This window comes from Dasypus novemcinctus, chromosome 11 (assembly GCF_030445035.2).
Source record: "Dasypus novemcinctus isolate mDasNov1 chromosome 11, mDasNov1.1.hap2, whole genome shotgun sequence".
Lineage (NCBI taxonomy): Eukaryota > Metazoa > Chordata > Mammalia > Cingulata > Dasypodidae > Dasypus > Dasypus novemcinctus.
Window position 1 is genome coordinate 85,241,508 of NC_080683.1, and position 13,137 is coordinate 85,254,644.

The 13,137-nt window shown below is 37.2% G+C and overlaps 1 protein-coding gene across 2 annotated transcripts; it reads right to left on the reverse strand.

Annotated features, from left to right (window-relative positions):
- Positions 1-421: 421 nt before the first annotated feature.
- CD164 (CD164 molecule) lies at positions 422-12,317 on the reverse strand. 2 transcript variants are annotated; one of them, XM_058307251.1, is made up of 6 exons: positions 11,960-12,317; positions 9,518-9,604; positions 8,080-8,154; positions 6,593-6,628; positions 4,525-4,584; positions 422-3,017 (listed from the first exon to the last, which is right to left on the reverse strand). In XM_058307251.1, exons 1-6 carry the CDS (start codon positions 12,150-12,152, stop codon positions 2,851-2,853), a joined length of 618 nt encoding a protein of 205 aa, XP_058163234.1. In that variant the 5' UTR covers positions 12,153-12,317; the 3' UTR covers positions 422-2,850. The 2 variants fall into 2 exon arrangements, with proteins under 2 accessions (XP_058163234.1, XP_071074726.1); XM_071218625.1 differs by having other exon boundaries at positions 8,080-8,151; positions 11,960-12,300.
- Positions 12,318-13,137: the final 820 nt, after the last annotated feature.

Consider the following 13,137-nt stretch of genomic DNA (forward strand, 5'->3'; position numbering starts at 1 on the left):
TTATACCAAGTACTCTCAACAGAAGCTCAATTTTACTCTATATCCACCCTGGATTAAAAAGGCAGAAAAGTCACCAATAATTAAGGTTTCAGACACACAATAACAAATAGTATAACAAACTTTTAGCTTGGTAAACTAGGGGGCATTAAGGGAAGTGATTTCTAGTGCCATGTGGAGTATCAGTTTATATATGCACTTCCTGAAGCATACCACATCCTCTCCCCAATTATTATTTTTAAGACTCTGTTCCCTACTGATGAAATACACATCTTAGTTAATACCTGCTTGACTAGGGGACCAATAAAAAGTAGATAATCCCTCCCCAAATGGACAAATAAAAATTGAGTATAAATCCACTGGTGTTCTATTTCATAATTAAAATGTAAAAACACACTTCAATTAATAAAATAAAGCAGATTCATTCAATGAACATGTAGATTTATTTCAAATCAGTTTGGTACATGATACAGATTGGTTTTGCAGTTTTGAGTGAACTGAAATAGAAATTTCTAAATACAGCAGTGTCTGTCTGTGCAACAAACATCCAAAAGATAAAATAAGGTATCTGATAGAACTACACCTGCATTAACAAATCAGATGAAAAATCTGAAAAGGTTTCTACATACCTTCTGGATTAAAAAAAACCCAAAAAATTATTTTAATGGCTCAAGATATTAAATTGCTAAGGGGGGGGGAAGGGAGAGGGCAGAAATTAGTCCAAAAAGGCTATGAGTTGTTGCAAGAGCTCCTCTGTGGATGTGCTAAATCTAACTTTCTTATGATTTTGTTGTCAGAGTGGTGCTTAAAATCACAGAAAGTGAGAGGTGTCAAATCAAGCTACATTTTCATAACATTTGTGACTTGTGTTGACATTAATGTATGGCAAGGTATTCATTACCCAGGTAAATGACAATTATACCATTGTATCTTATTTCTGCCACTTTGGGATGGAATGGAAATTCCGTTTATTTCCAAATGCACTTTATAGCTTATAGCACTCACAGCCATGGCACCATAAAACTAACAGCCATGGCACATAATAAATTTTGTGAGGTACCTAGAATATTACTAATGGAAACACAAAAGTATGAGGTAAACTAACCTACCTTTTCCCAATCCAGAGATTTTAAACAAGTAAGGCACTTGAAAATATTAGGTGTATGTACAAGTGTGCAAGTAAAACAAACTTTAGCTGTACCAACAAGAAACAGAAAAACAGATTTACTAATCTTCATTTTAAGACCCTTTAATATAATTATCTAAATAAATGCAAGGAGTTTTCAGTTTATGAAATGGACCAAAGCAATTTGTCTTTCCCACTATAAAATACTGAAAACCAAGTGCTAAGCTGAGCCACTACTGACTAAAGCTAAAATGAAAAATCTTTAATGATAATCTAGAAAAACAAAAGGCCCATTTTAAACTAACTTAAGCCTCTGAACTAATCCAATATGTCAAAGGCAGGGGAAAAGTAACCCTTTTAAAATTTGTTCTAAATAAAAACAAAAAACTAGTGCTTCATAAAAGTTATAGAAGTATGCATGCTCATTACATTATGGGAATTGGAATTAACAAGGGAAGGAGAGAATAAAGCAAGCAAGCTCAACCTATTCATACAGGGTAGTCATAAAACAATAATATTAAAGCCTACAGTAATTAATAAACCAAAATGCCTTAGATTTTCTGAAATTCACTGGTCACATTTGTTGCCAGAAAACTTGAAATGATTGTCTCTTTGAAGAGTTAGTAAATGTTTCTAAAAATGTTTACCTTCTTGCCTCATGAAAGTTAATTTTCAAGAAAGCTTGGTGGAAATTCTTTCAGGGTACAATGTTAATATACTTTTTTTGACATAGGAAAATACAATTAAACAAATTATATCTCTAATTATACTTTTTAACAGCCATAAGAAAAACGTTGGGAGGCGTAATACACGAATGCCTTCAACTTTGTGTAACATCCTTTGCGTTAAGGTATTCAGCTCTGAAGTAGACAAGCTTTCAATTAAATAGTAACAGTACAGTATATCAAAACAAGTTTACTACTGTTCACTTCAACAGTTACATCCTCAGAACCAACTTTAACCTTCCTTAATGTGAAAGAACAATTTAAGTTAGTGTACCTACCTTTTAGTCTGTCTTTTAAGGCACTGTTCTCTATTTTCTCAATGATATAAGGTGCTTTACAAGTATCAACAATAACCTGCTATACATTAATGGTTTGTATCCCTTCATTTCGTTAAATCTGGAATGTAATTCCCTGTGTGGCATCTTATTTCTAATGTAGAAAAAATAACTTATCAAGCACAAAAGTTTTCTCTAAGGATACAGTTTAGTGCTACTGAATTCTTAAATTTATTCCATTTTTTAAATGATAGCCAAATTTCCACCTGATTGATGCTCATTTGGCACATACTTCTAAATTCTGGTCTCTAAACTATATCCTGAGTTAGGATCAAAGTAATGCAGCATTCAAGCTTTAAAATGACTAAATTTAAACTGCCAAAAGAGTCATGAGGTTGTCTGCGCAGAACAGACAATATTTTCCATCACTTACAAAAAGTTACATTTGGCATGTCAAGAAGAGAGAACATAATCCCACAGCAGCAGCCATTTAAAATAAAAGAAGACAGCCATAGGATTCATGCAGAATATATTAAATATTCCCAATGAGCAAAATGAACACGAACTGATTTTTCAAGGACGATGCTCCAAATTATCCTATATGCATCCTTTGGAAATTTAAAGATCCTGGAATAGCGTCTTCCATGTGGGACATCTTGAAAGATATTATTTTGGTTTCAGTGAATGACACGAATGAATTGCCAGTCTGTGCTACTTTGATGGTGTTTTACAGAGTGTGGTAATTTCGTTCTTTAGATTTGCAGAATTTATAAAGAAAGAAAATTACAGCCTGAACACCCAAGACAAGGACAATTCCTCCAATGAAACTGGCTGCATCAAAGGTAGACTTCCGTGCAGGTTGTGAGGTTGGAGTCACAGTGGTATTTGTTGTACCTATTAGATAAGACAAAAATAACTATCCTTAGTAAGTCTCCTGGTCCATTCTATCATGGTAATTTTAAGACCCATCTGAGCTTCTATTTTTGCCATGTTAAAGTCTATAAAGTATTTCCTCTTATCTTTAATAGCTAGAATTTATCCCTAAGTGAGAAAGATAATTTATCAATACCATTCTTCATTCTGTCCAGGGATATCAAATGGTCAACATTGCTATACTAGTTGAAATAAGAAATAGAAAGATTCTCCTGGTATATAAACTATGTCCTGGGAAAATATTAGGCACTGTTAGAATTTGTAATAATTTCTTCAAACTACTTAATTTTAGTTTATTCCTTCTTAATTTGTAATTAATATACAAGGTTTGAATGAGCACATGAAGGAATATTAGTTATCAAAACATCAGTATTAGTATTAGCAAAATATTCCTTAAAGTAATAATAAAAGTAAACATTAACGTCTGTGTTGAAAATTCATATGGCTTTTGAATTTAACTAGACACTATGTAAGGTAGGGAAAAGTATTGTCTCAATTTTCCAAGTTTCAAAAATAATCAAGAAGTATCTGCAAGTTATAATTTCAACAAACAGAACTTGTCATTAAAGGCATCTTAAATAGTATTCTGCCAGAATATTTTACATTATGAGAAAGTATTACCAAATCGTAAGAAAAAGAGCACAGTAATTTGAATTTTTTCAGGGTACAAAATGTTTCAAATGAAAAAAAAAAACCCAAAAGATTAAGAGAACATCATCCATTTTAATAAAAATCAATTTATTTAAAATAAGTACTTTTTTCATAAACATCCAATAAACACTGGCTCTGGTGGCTGTATTAAGTGGGCAGTTTTAAAATTAATTACAAAGTTTTATACTCTTTCCTGTGAAAACAGAGCAGCTTCACTGAAATTGAAAGAATAAAACTGAAGCCAAAGGAATCAAAAAAGCAGGTAAAGACTCATCAATATCAAGACAACAGTGTACTTTAAATGTGGGTAATGGCTTCTTAACTTGTATACCTAGGTATATACTAAATATGACTTAGTTTACAAACCAAATCAAATATTTCCACATGCATTTTCAATAGTTTAAGGGGATATTAAGAAATGAAATGAAATATGATGCGATGCATAGCGAACCTGGCTTTTGAGATCTTTCTCAGTAAAAGGGATGGATACGTTATCTTCCCTCAAATGATACAACCAGTTCATAGTATGTAATTTTTTAACGTTATAACAAATTTTAGATTTTACCTACAAGTTCTGAGAGGATTTTGGATAAAAATTGTGTCATACCAAATGTGGTTACATATTTAAAAACTAGGAAAGGACTTTCAGCAAATCTATTTTCACTGTTTAAGAGCATATACCTTGGTTCCTAAATGTGTAAGATGAATTTCAGTCCATAGCTATCTATGAATAAAACTGGAAAATACTTATAACACCGTAAAAGCCAACATTCTATACACATCATACATCACTGCCAGTTTAAAAAACTTCAATTACCTGATGTAGGGACTGTGGGGGAAGCTGTAGTAGAGGAAGGCAAAGTTGTTGTGATTTTAGCTGGAAAGTAAACAAAATGCATTAAATAAAAAAACCCCTGAATTTCTAACTTCCCAGTTACATTGCATCAATCTTTTAAAAATAATGCTACCAACTTCAATGTGCTTTTTATTTTTTAGAGAATAAAGGCCAAATTTCAGGTAATGGTTCATACTTTCAGGAATATTAACAGTTCAGTGTATTTTAAAACATTAAGCAACCATAAAATTCTGTTAAGCTCTATGTACATACCTATGTACAAAACCTATGTATATATCTGGGCAAAGTTTACAAAATGACTCAGAGAAAGCAAAGCATTAGTATTCAAGTAAGAGAACAGTAGGCACTTTGAATAATATTGTCTAAGAATTATTAATTTTAAAAATATTGGTAAGAAACAATACAACTTAGTGCTTCATCTGTGGCTATCAAGATTTGCCTCATCTTTACTTTCTTCATTTCAGGGGTCAGCAAACTTTTCTTAAAGGGGCAGATAATAAGTATCTTAGCCTTTGTAAGCCCCATGTGGCCTCGGCCCAAACAACTCAACTCTGCCCAGTGTAGCACAAAAGCAGTCAAAGACAACTTGTAAATGTATGGACATGGCTGTGCTCAAATACAACTTTATTTACAAAAACAGGCACCCTGTAACCATAGTTCCTGATCCCAGTTTAGACAACAAGAACCCAAGAGTAAGCTTTATCTACCAACCTGCATGAGTTCAAAATATCTAATAATGCCTCTAAAGAAATGTACACTCTGGTAAGAATTAGTTTGAATGAAAAGCTCTTTAGAACTGGAGCACTATTTAATAAGGGAGCCTTAAAATGATGATGCCTATTATGTACAAGACACCATTCTAGAAAGAAAGGTCCTGGATATGCTTTATACATGTTAATATTTTCAAAGTATCAAATGACTTAAGAGCTAAATAAATTCAGAGTTTGCTGGAACATTTGGGAAAGATTTCACTAAGAGATTATCCTTAAAGTTAAGGTTCAAATTTTTGTAAAGTTAGAGCACATATTGTAGGCAAGAGGCTTCAGGAGTCACTGGTCTTTGATCATTTCCCAGGAAATAAGTTAAGTTAGGCTCCATGGCGGGGGGAATGTGCTTCACTATTAAATTGTGCTTACTCTGATGGGCAGGTAGGGATTTGGGGGGGTAGGGGTTGGGGACAGAAGATTAATTACATGAGGTTTATATTTTTAAGAAAAATGTAAGGTGCTCTATAAATGTTAATTTTTGCGCTGTTTAAAAACAGGATTTGACAGCTAAAGAGCATTTAGAAACAAATGTTACATCTGTATGACTAACGTACATACTGGATCAATTTTACTTCAAAGTGATATGCTTAACCCACAAAAGAGACAAAAGGGTCAAAGAACTGTTTAAAGTGCAATCTTTCATCTTATATTGCCTTTAAAACAACCAAACTAAAACAAAAATCTCAACAGCAGTAAACATCCTCCTAAATCCCACTAACGCAGAAGGGGAAATATTGTGCTGTAACAATAATTACACTCCAAAAGAATGGACCTGACAGCTTTAAGACCAAGAATATCACTACAAAATAAATCTATAAAGACTGGGATCCTCATATAGGTATACTGCCCATATCCCAAGGTGAATAGAATCCTAGGAGACATACATTCTAATTTCTACAGGACCACAAATAAATAGGGTGTTTAATGCTCATTTCTAAAAGCTCTGGTCTGATATCTTCTGTTGGAATTGCTAATACTAATACTATGATACAGCGATTATACCAATAATACTGACAATGTGTTCATGCACATTTGCATCCTTTTCTCTCTTACTGCAAGCACTGCTGTAAAATGTACCCATCTTGCTCTTGATTAGACAGGTCACCCCTAACTTCTCCATTCACCAAACAATTTTTACAGAAATATTTACTAATTTCTACAATTTTACAACAACCCCTATGTATTTAATCACTAAAAAGTTATCCATCATGTTTAAAAATCCCGAAAGGAGAAGACAAAAAAAGTCAATCATTTTGGATTACCTGTAGAATTGGTTGGCAGCGGAAGGGAAGTAGGAGCTATTAAAAAAACACAACAAAACACGTTAAGTGGTCTAAAGTATCACAATCCATATAATCCTATTTCCTATCCTGAAGTCATTTGAGTACCACTTTAATCACAATTTTTACATTTCTTAAGTAACCACCTGTGCAAGAGACTGACAGTTACCCCAAACAATATCATTCTCTCCTTCAGAAACAGAATCATGGATTTTCAGTGACAGACATCCTCTACTCAGGAAAGACGGTTCTTAGCCTCCCCTACAAATAGGTGGCATGTGCAACTTCTAGAAGATAGATATGGACTTTTTTCTTTCCCTTCCCTCTTCCGGCTGGCAGAAAAAACAATGTGACAGCTGAAACATAAGCACCCATCTTGGACAGTAAGCTAAAGCCTTTTTGAAGAATGGTAGAGTATAAACCAAAAAGGAGCCTGAATTCCTAAGGATTGTTGAGCTACCACTCTAGTCCTATAACTGCTCTTTAACCCAGACTTTCTTTACAGAGAAGTAAATTTGTCAACTGCTTAAACCACGGTAATCTGGGGGTTTGTATACTTCACAGCTGAACAAATTCTAACCGACACATCATCAAATAAGTAATGGCTATTATTTACTCAATTTTTCTTTAAATCCATGTCTTTTAATTCTTTTTTTCACTCTATCTTGTCTCTAAGCAGTATCATGATACCACAGGACTGTTACTAGTTTTTCCTAACACTTTAAAACAACTATTAAAAATGTTTGTTCATGTACCACCTAAAATGCATCCCATATTATTATGCACCCTACAGAGGGTAATCCATCTATCTAATAAAAATTCAATTCTCAGTTACAAAGTTCAAGTTCAGGAAGGGAGAAAGGATAGGGAAACTGCTCTAAGAATTGAACAGTTATAGGTAGTCTTTTGAGGTTAAGGACACATTCCAGAAAAATCTTTTGCTCTATTCAGTTAATACACATGCACTAAATTACCAGTTTGACTTTCCCACCAATCTGAAATCTCATTAGGAAAATTAGCTATGGTTTCATCTAGGAATTTTAACTAGTTCCTAAAATTAAAAGGAAATGAATAAATACAGAGAAAATTCATTTATCCTTTAGTTGTGACAATCACCACCACCAAACTCCGTAACCAAGCACGTGTTGGAACAGGATGTCAAGGACTATAAAATGCAAATACAAGGTATAAACTGCAGTGAATTCCTGGAAGAACTTAAAAAAAAAAAAGGGAAGAGGCATCTGCACTTATAGCATTGCACGGTACAGATAATTCACTGAACTTCAAAACATTCTTTTATCAATTGAGATAGTTTTTTTTGTTTTTTGTTTTGCTATCTGCACCCCCATTTCTAACAAGATTAAAATTATGGAAATGCTTCAAATACAACATTGAAACTAGGCATCCCAAGGTAACCATTTTCTTCACCTCTGTGACCATTTTCCCAAACAGCAAAAGTAAATACTTACCAGAACAGAATTTTGTGCCATTCACCACATGGCAATCACTGACTGTTGAATTATGTGAACAGTAGCTCTTATCTACTACAAAATACAAAACAAACAAATTGACAAATAGTACCATTCCTATTCTCTTTGACTTTGCTACTAAGCTCCACAATAGCTTCTAAGAAATTAAATCTAAGCATAAACAGTTTAGATGTCCACAGACTGACAAATATTCCATTATTCTCCTTCTCCCATTGTTTTAGCCTATGAGAAGGAGTATTAAAATTTATTCCTTTAAAATCTAAAATCCACATGATCACATAAAACAGATACCTTTGAAACACTTAGATCTCAGAATTGTGTTATGACTACTGTATAGTCAAGGCTGCCAGAACCCACAAAAGAGGGCTGAGTCAGCAGGGAGAAGTGGCCAGGATCTAATAAAGGCTTAGTAAGCAGGGGAGGTGTCCCAATAGCAGTGGACCTATGTTCCAGATGTTTCTAAAATAAAGCCTCCCTACACATGGATAGGCAGACTTAGAGCAGGAGAAAGAGTAGAGTGCTGCCCCAACATATCCTAGAGTGGGAATTTGATCTCTAAAACTTGCCAACTCCTATGTACTGCCATACATTAAGAAGGGTACCCTTAAATTCCATTTTATGACCTAAAAAACTATGACTCTTACACTTTAATTTTAAAAGTTTTTTGAACTTTGTTATGTCATGATATAATTTCAAGAACTCTTAAAATCTTTACCTAAGAATAAAGAAACAATGTAGCTTGGGCTTTTTATTTTAAAAAATCTGATATACTGTTTTGCTGTTAAGAAAAAAAAAATGCAACCACCTTACATTCTATGCCATAATCCCATGTCCTAACATAAACTTCACTGAGCATTTCAGCAAACTTCCACAGCTCTTTATCTCTCAATCCAGTGTACATACAGGTAACTTACTTTAAAACTTGACAAAAACATAAGAAAATCAACTCTCTCCAACCCATTTCCCCCACATGTTAAATATCCAAAGAGTTTGATAAGGACTCTTAATTTATCTTGAAAAACAACAACAGATAATGTCTCAAATCACCCAGAGGCTTTGTCTAAAAAGGGAAAATACCACATCTTTCTGTCATAATTCATTTCAGTGAAGGAGCACTCTGAATCTTTCCAAGGGTCTAAAATCTGTCTTCCTTTAAAAGTTATTAAGCCTTAACTACTGAATTTAATAATTAAAAACGGGAGAGGGAAGACAAAAAGAGATTTATTTACAGGGTGGAGGTGTTAAGTGACTGGTTTTTTAAAGGAAAGCATTTAATTCCCAAAATAAATAGTGCACACTATCCTAAATGTGCTAGATAATTTGCAAATATTCAGAAAGATACTATAGCGTATTTTTTAAATGTTTTAACAAAATCGTTTTGTATTCTCAAAATTAAAGCAATCCCAAAGTCTCTTACCTTCTTTACATTCTATCCAGAAGCAAGTAGTATTAGCAACACTAGCATTAACACAGGATAAGCAGTTGTTGTAGCTTTCACAGGTTTCTGGGGGGAAAATGTATGAAATTAATGAACTCACTGGTATCTCATTTAAAGTCTGTTCTATTTATCTTTTTTTAAACAATAGTACATTATATACAGTATGAAAATTACTAATTCAGAGAAAAAGTAACTTTATAAAAACTGAACAAGAAATTCCAATCATTATAAACTATGAAGCCAAAGTACTGCAACAAACAAACATAAACAAGATAGCAGGTACCTAAACAATCCTTTTCACAGGATAACTACTTGAAAGACATCCATAAATGTTCAGGTTTGTAGGGGCATTTTAACCCATCGTTAAAAAATAGAAATATTGGGGAAAAAGCATTTTTCCCTAAAAGACCACCACTACACATATGGAAATCACTGCCTCCAAAACATCAAATTAGACACTGAGACTTAATAGTAATATATAAAATGTATTACAAGTTGAACTCAAGTTCCAATGATGCCTATTCTGAAAACGAGTTAGGTTTCCCACAGAATCACAATTCATAAATGATCCACTCTTACAGGGTCCATCACAACAGGAAGATTAAAAAAAACAGCATCTGGAGGAGCCATATTTGTGTACATAATTCACATGGTCCTTGTAAAAAAATAATTTAAGCCAAATGGTCCAGAAACAAGACCTCTAAAATGGCTAATCTAAATTCAATGTCTGGACATCTGACTGGAATTCGGAATTGAGCTTTAAATAGTTCCCTAAAAACTAGATGTTGTAGACAATTCCATTTGCTTTCCCCCTGCGTATTTTCATTAGTAACTAGAGGCTGGGACCTGTATGGACACTTGAGGAGGGCAGAAATTAGAAATAAGGTATAGCTCTTCAGATGTTATCATACAGATTTTAAGACGCTATTTAAAATCTTTTGTGCTTTATAATGAATATCTGGATAGCAGAATGAATATTATTTACAGAGGACTGCACTTGCTCTCTTTCAGACTACAGCTTATCCTACTACAACTTCCAGAATCGTAATATGGATTTCAATTACACAAAGGCAATTAATGTGTTATTTCCAAGTTCTGTTTAAGCACACACACACATACACACACCCCTACAATTCTGGGAGGAAACTGCCAAACAAACAGGAGACAAAAAATACTTCCCTCTATCATTTTAAAAACAGTGCAGTTAAATTGACATTACTAAACTGTAATTTCTCTCCTCGTTTTTAAGCCACATAGTCTTGAATCTACCTTTAGGCTTTAAATTTAATTCCGAATCTGACTTTAATATAAATTATATATTAGGCTTACATATTTTACTGTATTAAACTGATATGAAAAACAAAAACTACGGACGGCATTGTGGAACAGTATGATCAGCCTGAAAAAACTGCCCCCAATCCTTGCACTTCAGGAAACCCTCGGTCAAGAGGCCAAGTTATTCCTTACCCGGTATTAACTAGAATGATCAAGTATATCATATTCCGAGTTTTAAACACTTAGTCTTTCTACATTTTATTACCTCAAACTTATCTTCCCTCTTGTGTGATCTAGTGGCGTTCAGCACTGTCTGCTTTAAAGTAATTTGCATGCCTTAAACAGCCCCCATTGGACTGCAGTTTTATTAAGGTGTGTCTCCCTGGAGAAAATAGACCTGGATTCCAACCCCAGCTCCACCACCTACTAAACAAACTGCACTGGGAGAGTTACTTTATCTTGGTTTCTTCATCTACCTCCTAGGTTTCAGCAACTACCACCTAGATTTGCCTTAAATAACAAAAAGTCATGTGCAAACCTTTGCACATAGCATGGAGCGTGAAGTTTTCATTAAATGCTCAAATCTCAGACATACCAATGCGCAAAATCCAAGTTAACTAAACTCTAGGCGACTTTTCTCCAATGCAAGTCTGAGACAGGAACGAGCATAAAGGTCTAAGTTTTTTCCTTCGCCAACTTCCGGAGAAGCCGCTCTCGGGAGAGAAGACCTGAGTAAATCTAAGGTAGCAGCCCAAGAAAGGGAGTTCGGTCTCGCCATCAACTTGCGAGGCGCGTCGCCTCGCCCCACACTCAAGCCCACAGCCGCCACCGCGGAAGCAAACCACGTCCCTTCTTCCAAGCCTACGGCGAGGCTGGGGATTACGATGCACTTTTTAAAAGCATCTAGGCGTGAAACACCTTGGGGATCGGAAACAGCCCAACTGCCACCGGCTGGCGCGCGCCCCTCCCCGCCACGGCTCTTCCCACCCACCCCGCGCCCGGCCCCGTCCTACACGCGAGGCGGGCCGCCATGTTGCCGGAGTCGCCACCGCACCCGGAGCGCGGCCCGCCCGGGCCCTGGTCCCGCGCGCGCCGGGATAGGAAACGGCTTGGCGGGCGCAGAAAACCCGTTGGGCCGGCTCCCACCTGGGGCTGGAGCGGTGGCTGGAGTAGTGACCGGAGCGGGGGTCGTCGCGGACGTCACGGTTTTGCTGGTGGGGGGCGGTAAAGAGGATTTCAGCGTGGCCGGAGTGACGGTGGTGTTCAGAGCCGTGGCCAGCACACAGAGCGCGGCCAGCGAAGTGGCGGCCCAAAGCAGCCGACCACAGAGCCCCGACATCGCGTCCTCGGCGCTGGTGCTCCGGCGAAAGTTGCGGCGAACAACACTTCCTCCGTCCCCTGCGGCGCAGCCTCTCAGACTCCGCTTCGCTCCCCCCCCCCACCCCGCCACCCTCGGGTGCCGCGGGGTCACGTGAGGGCCCGCAACCCTCGGCGGGCGGGGGCGAGGCGGGGGCGGGGCGTGGGGCATACCAAGGGGAATCCGCGGGAGGTGGGAGCAGAGAAGCGAGGCTGTCCCACAAAACTACTTTACAATAGGGAAGCAGCTTATTATTGCGCAGAAAAGGGCTTTTCTTTTTCTTAGCTTACCACGTAGGTCGCAGTTAGGCTTTTCTGGCTCCTGCGAGAGGGATGTTTCCCCGTCCGGTTTGCATGGATCAACCTACGTGACGTGGTGTACGGCGTCCACCTGAGCGCCCAGAGAGGCTGGATTCAATGACCCCACGTGACCTCCGGGCCGCGCTTCCTATCCTCGGGTCCCAAGGCGCGGAAGTTGCTTCCGTGCGGCGTACTTAAAGCTCGTGCGAGAGTAAAGTGCGTCCATGTATCCCCAGTAGGGCTGGCGCTTTCTACCTTAAAAATCGACTTTTCTGAAAGTAAACCTGTGATGGGATTCCCGGGGAAAGGTTAAGGAGTTTCTGCTTCGTAGCCCACGTAGTATGAGTGCCTGAGGCATCAAAAGAAAGCAGTCTCCTGCCTCTCAGCCGAAACTACATGCTAGCTACCTCTGGCACACTCTCCAACTGACTTTTGCCACTTTCTTACTGATTCTGAAAAACTAGCGGTAGCAGCCCCCGGTGTCTTCGCCAATGTATGAGTCAGGCGGTCTGAGTTAGAAGGTCCTCTAGTCCATTGCCACCCCCATTTTATAGGTGAAGAAAAGGACACAGAAAAGTCAACTGACTTATGAGCACGATTGCTTAGCCTCAGAGCTGGATTTTAAAGTGCCTGTTAGTGCTCACTGCTCAGGCTTTTACTTAGGGTGA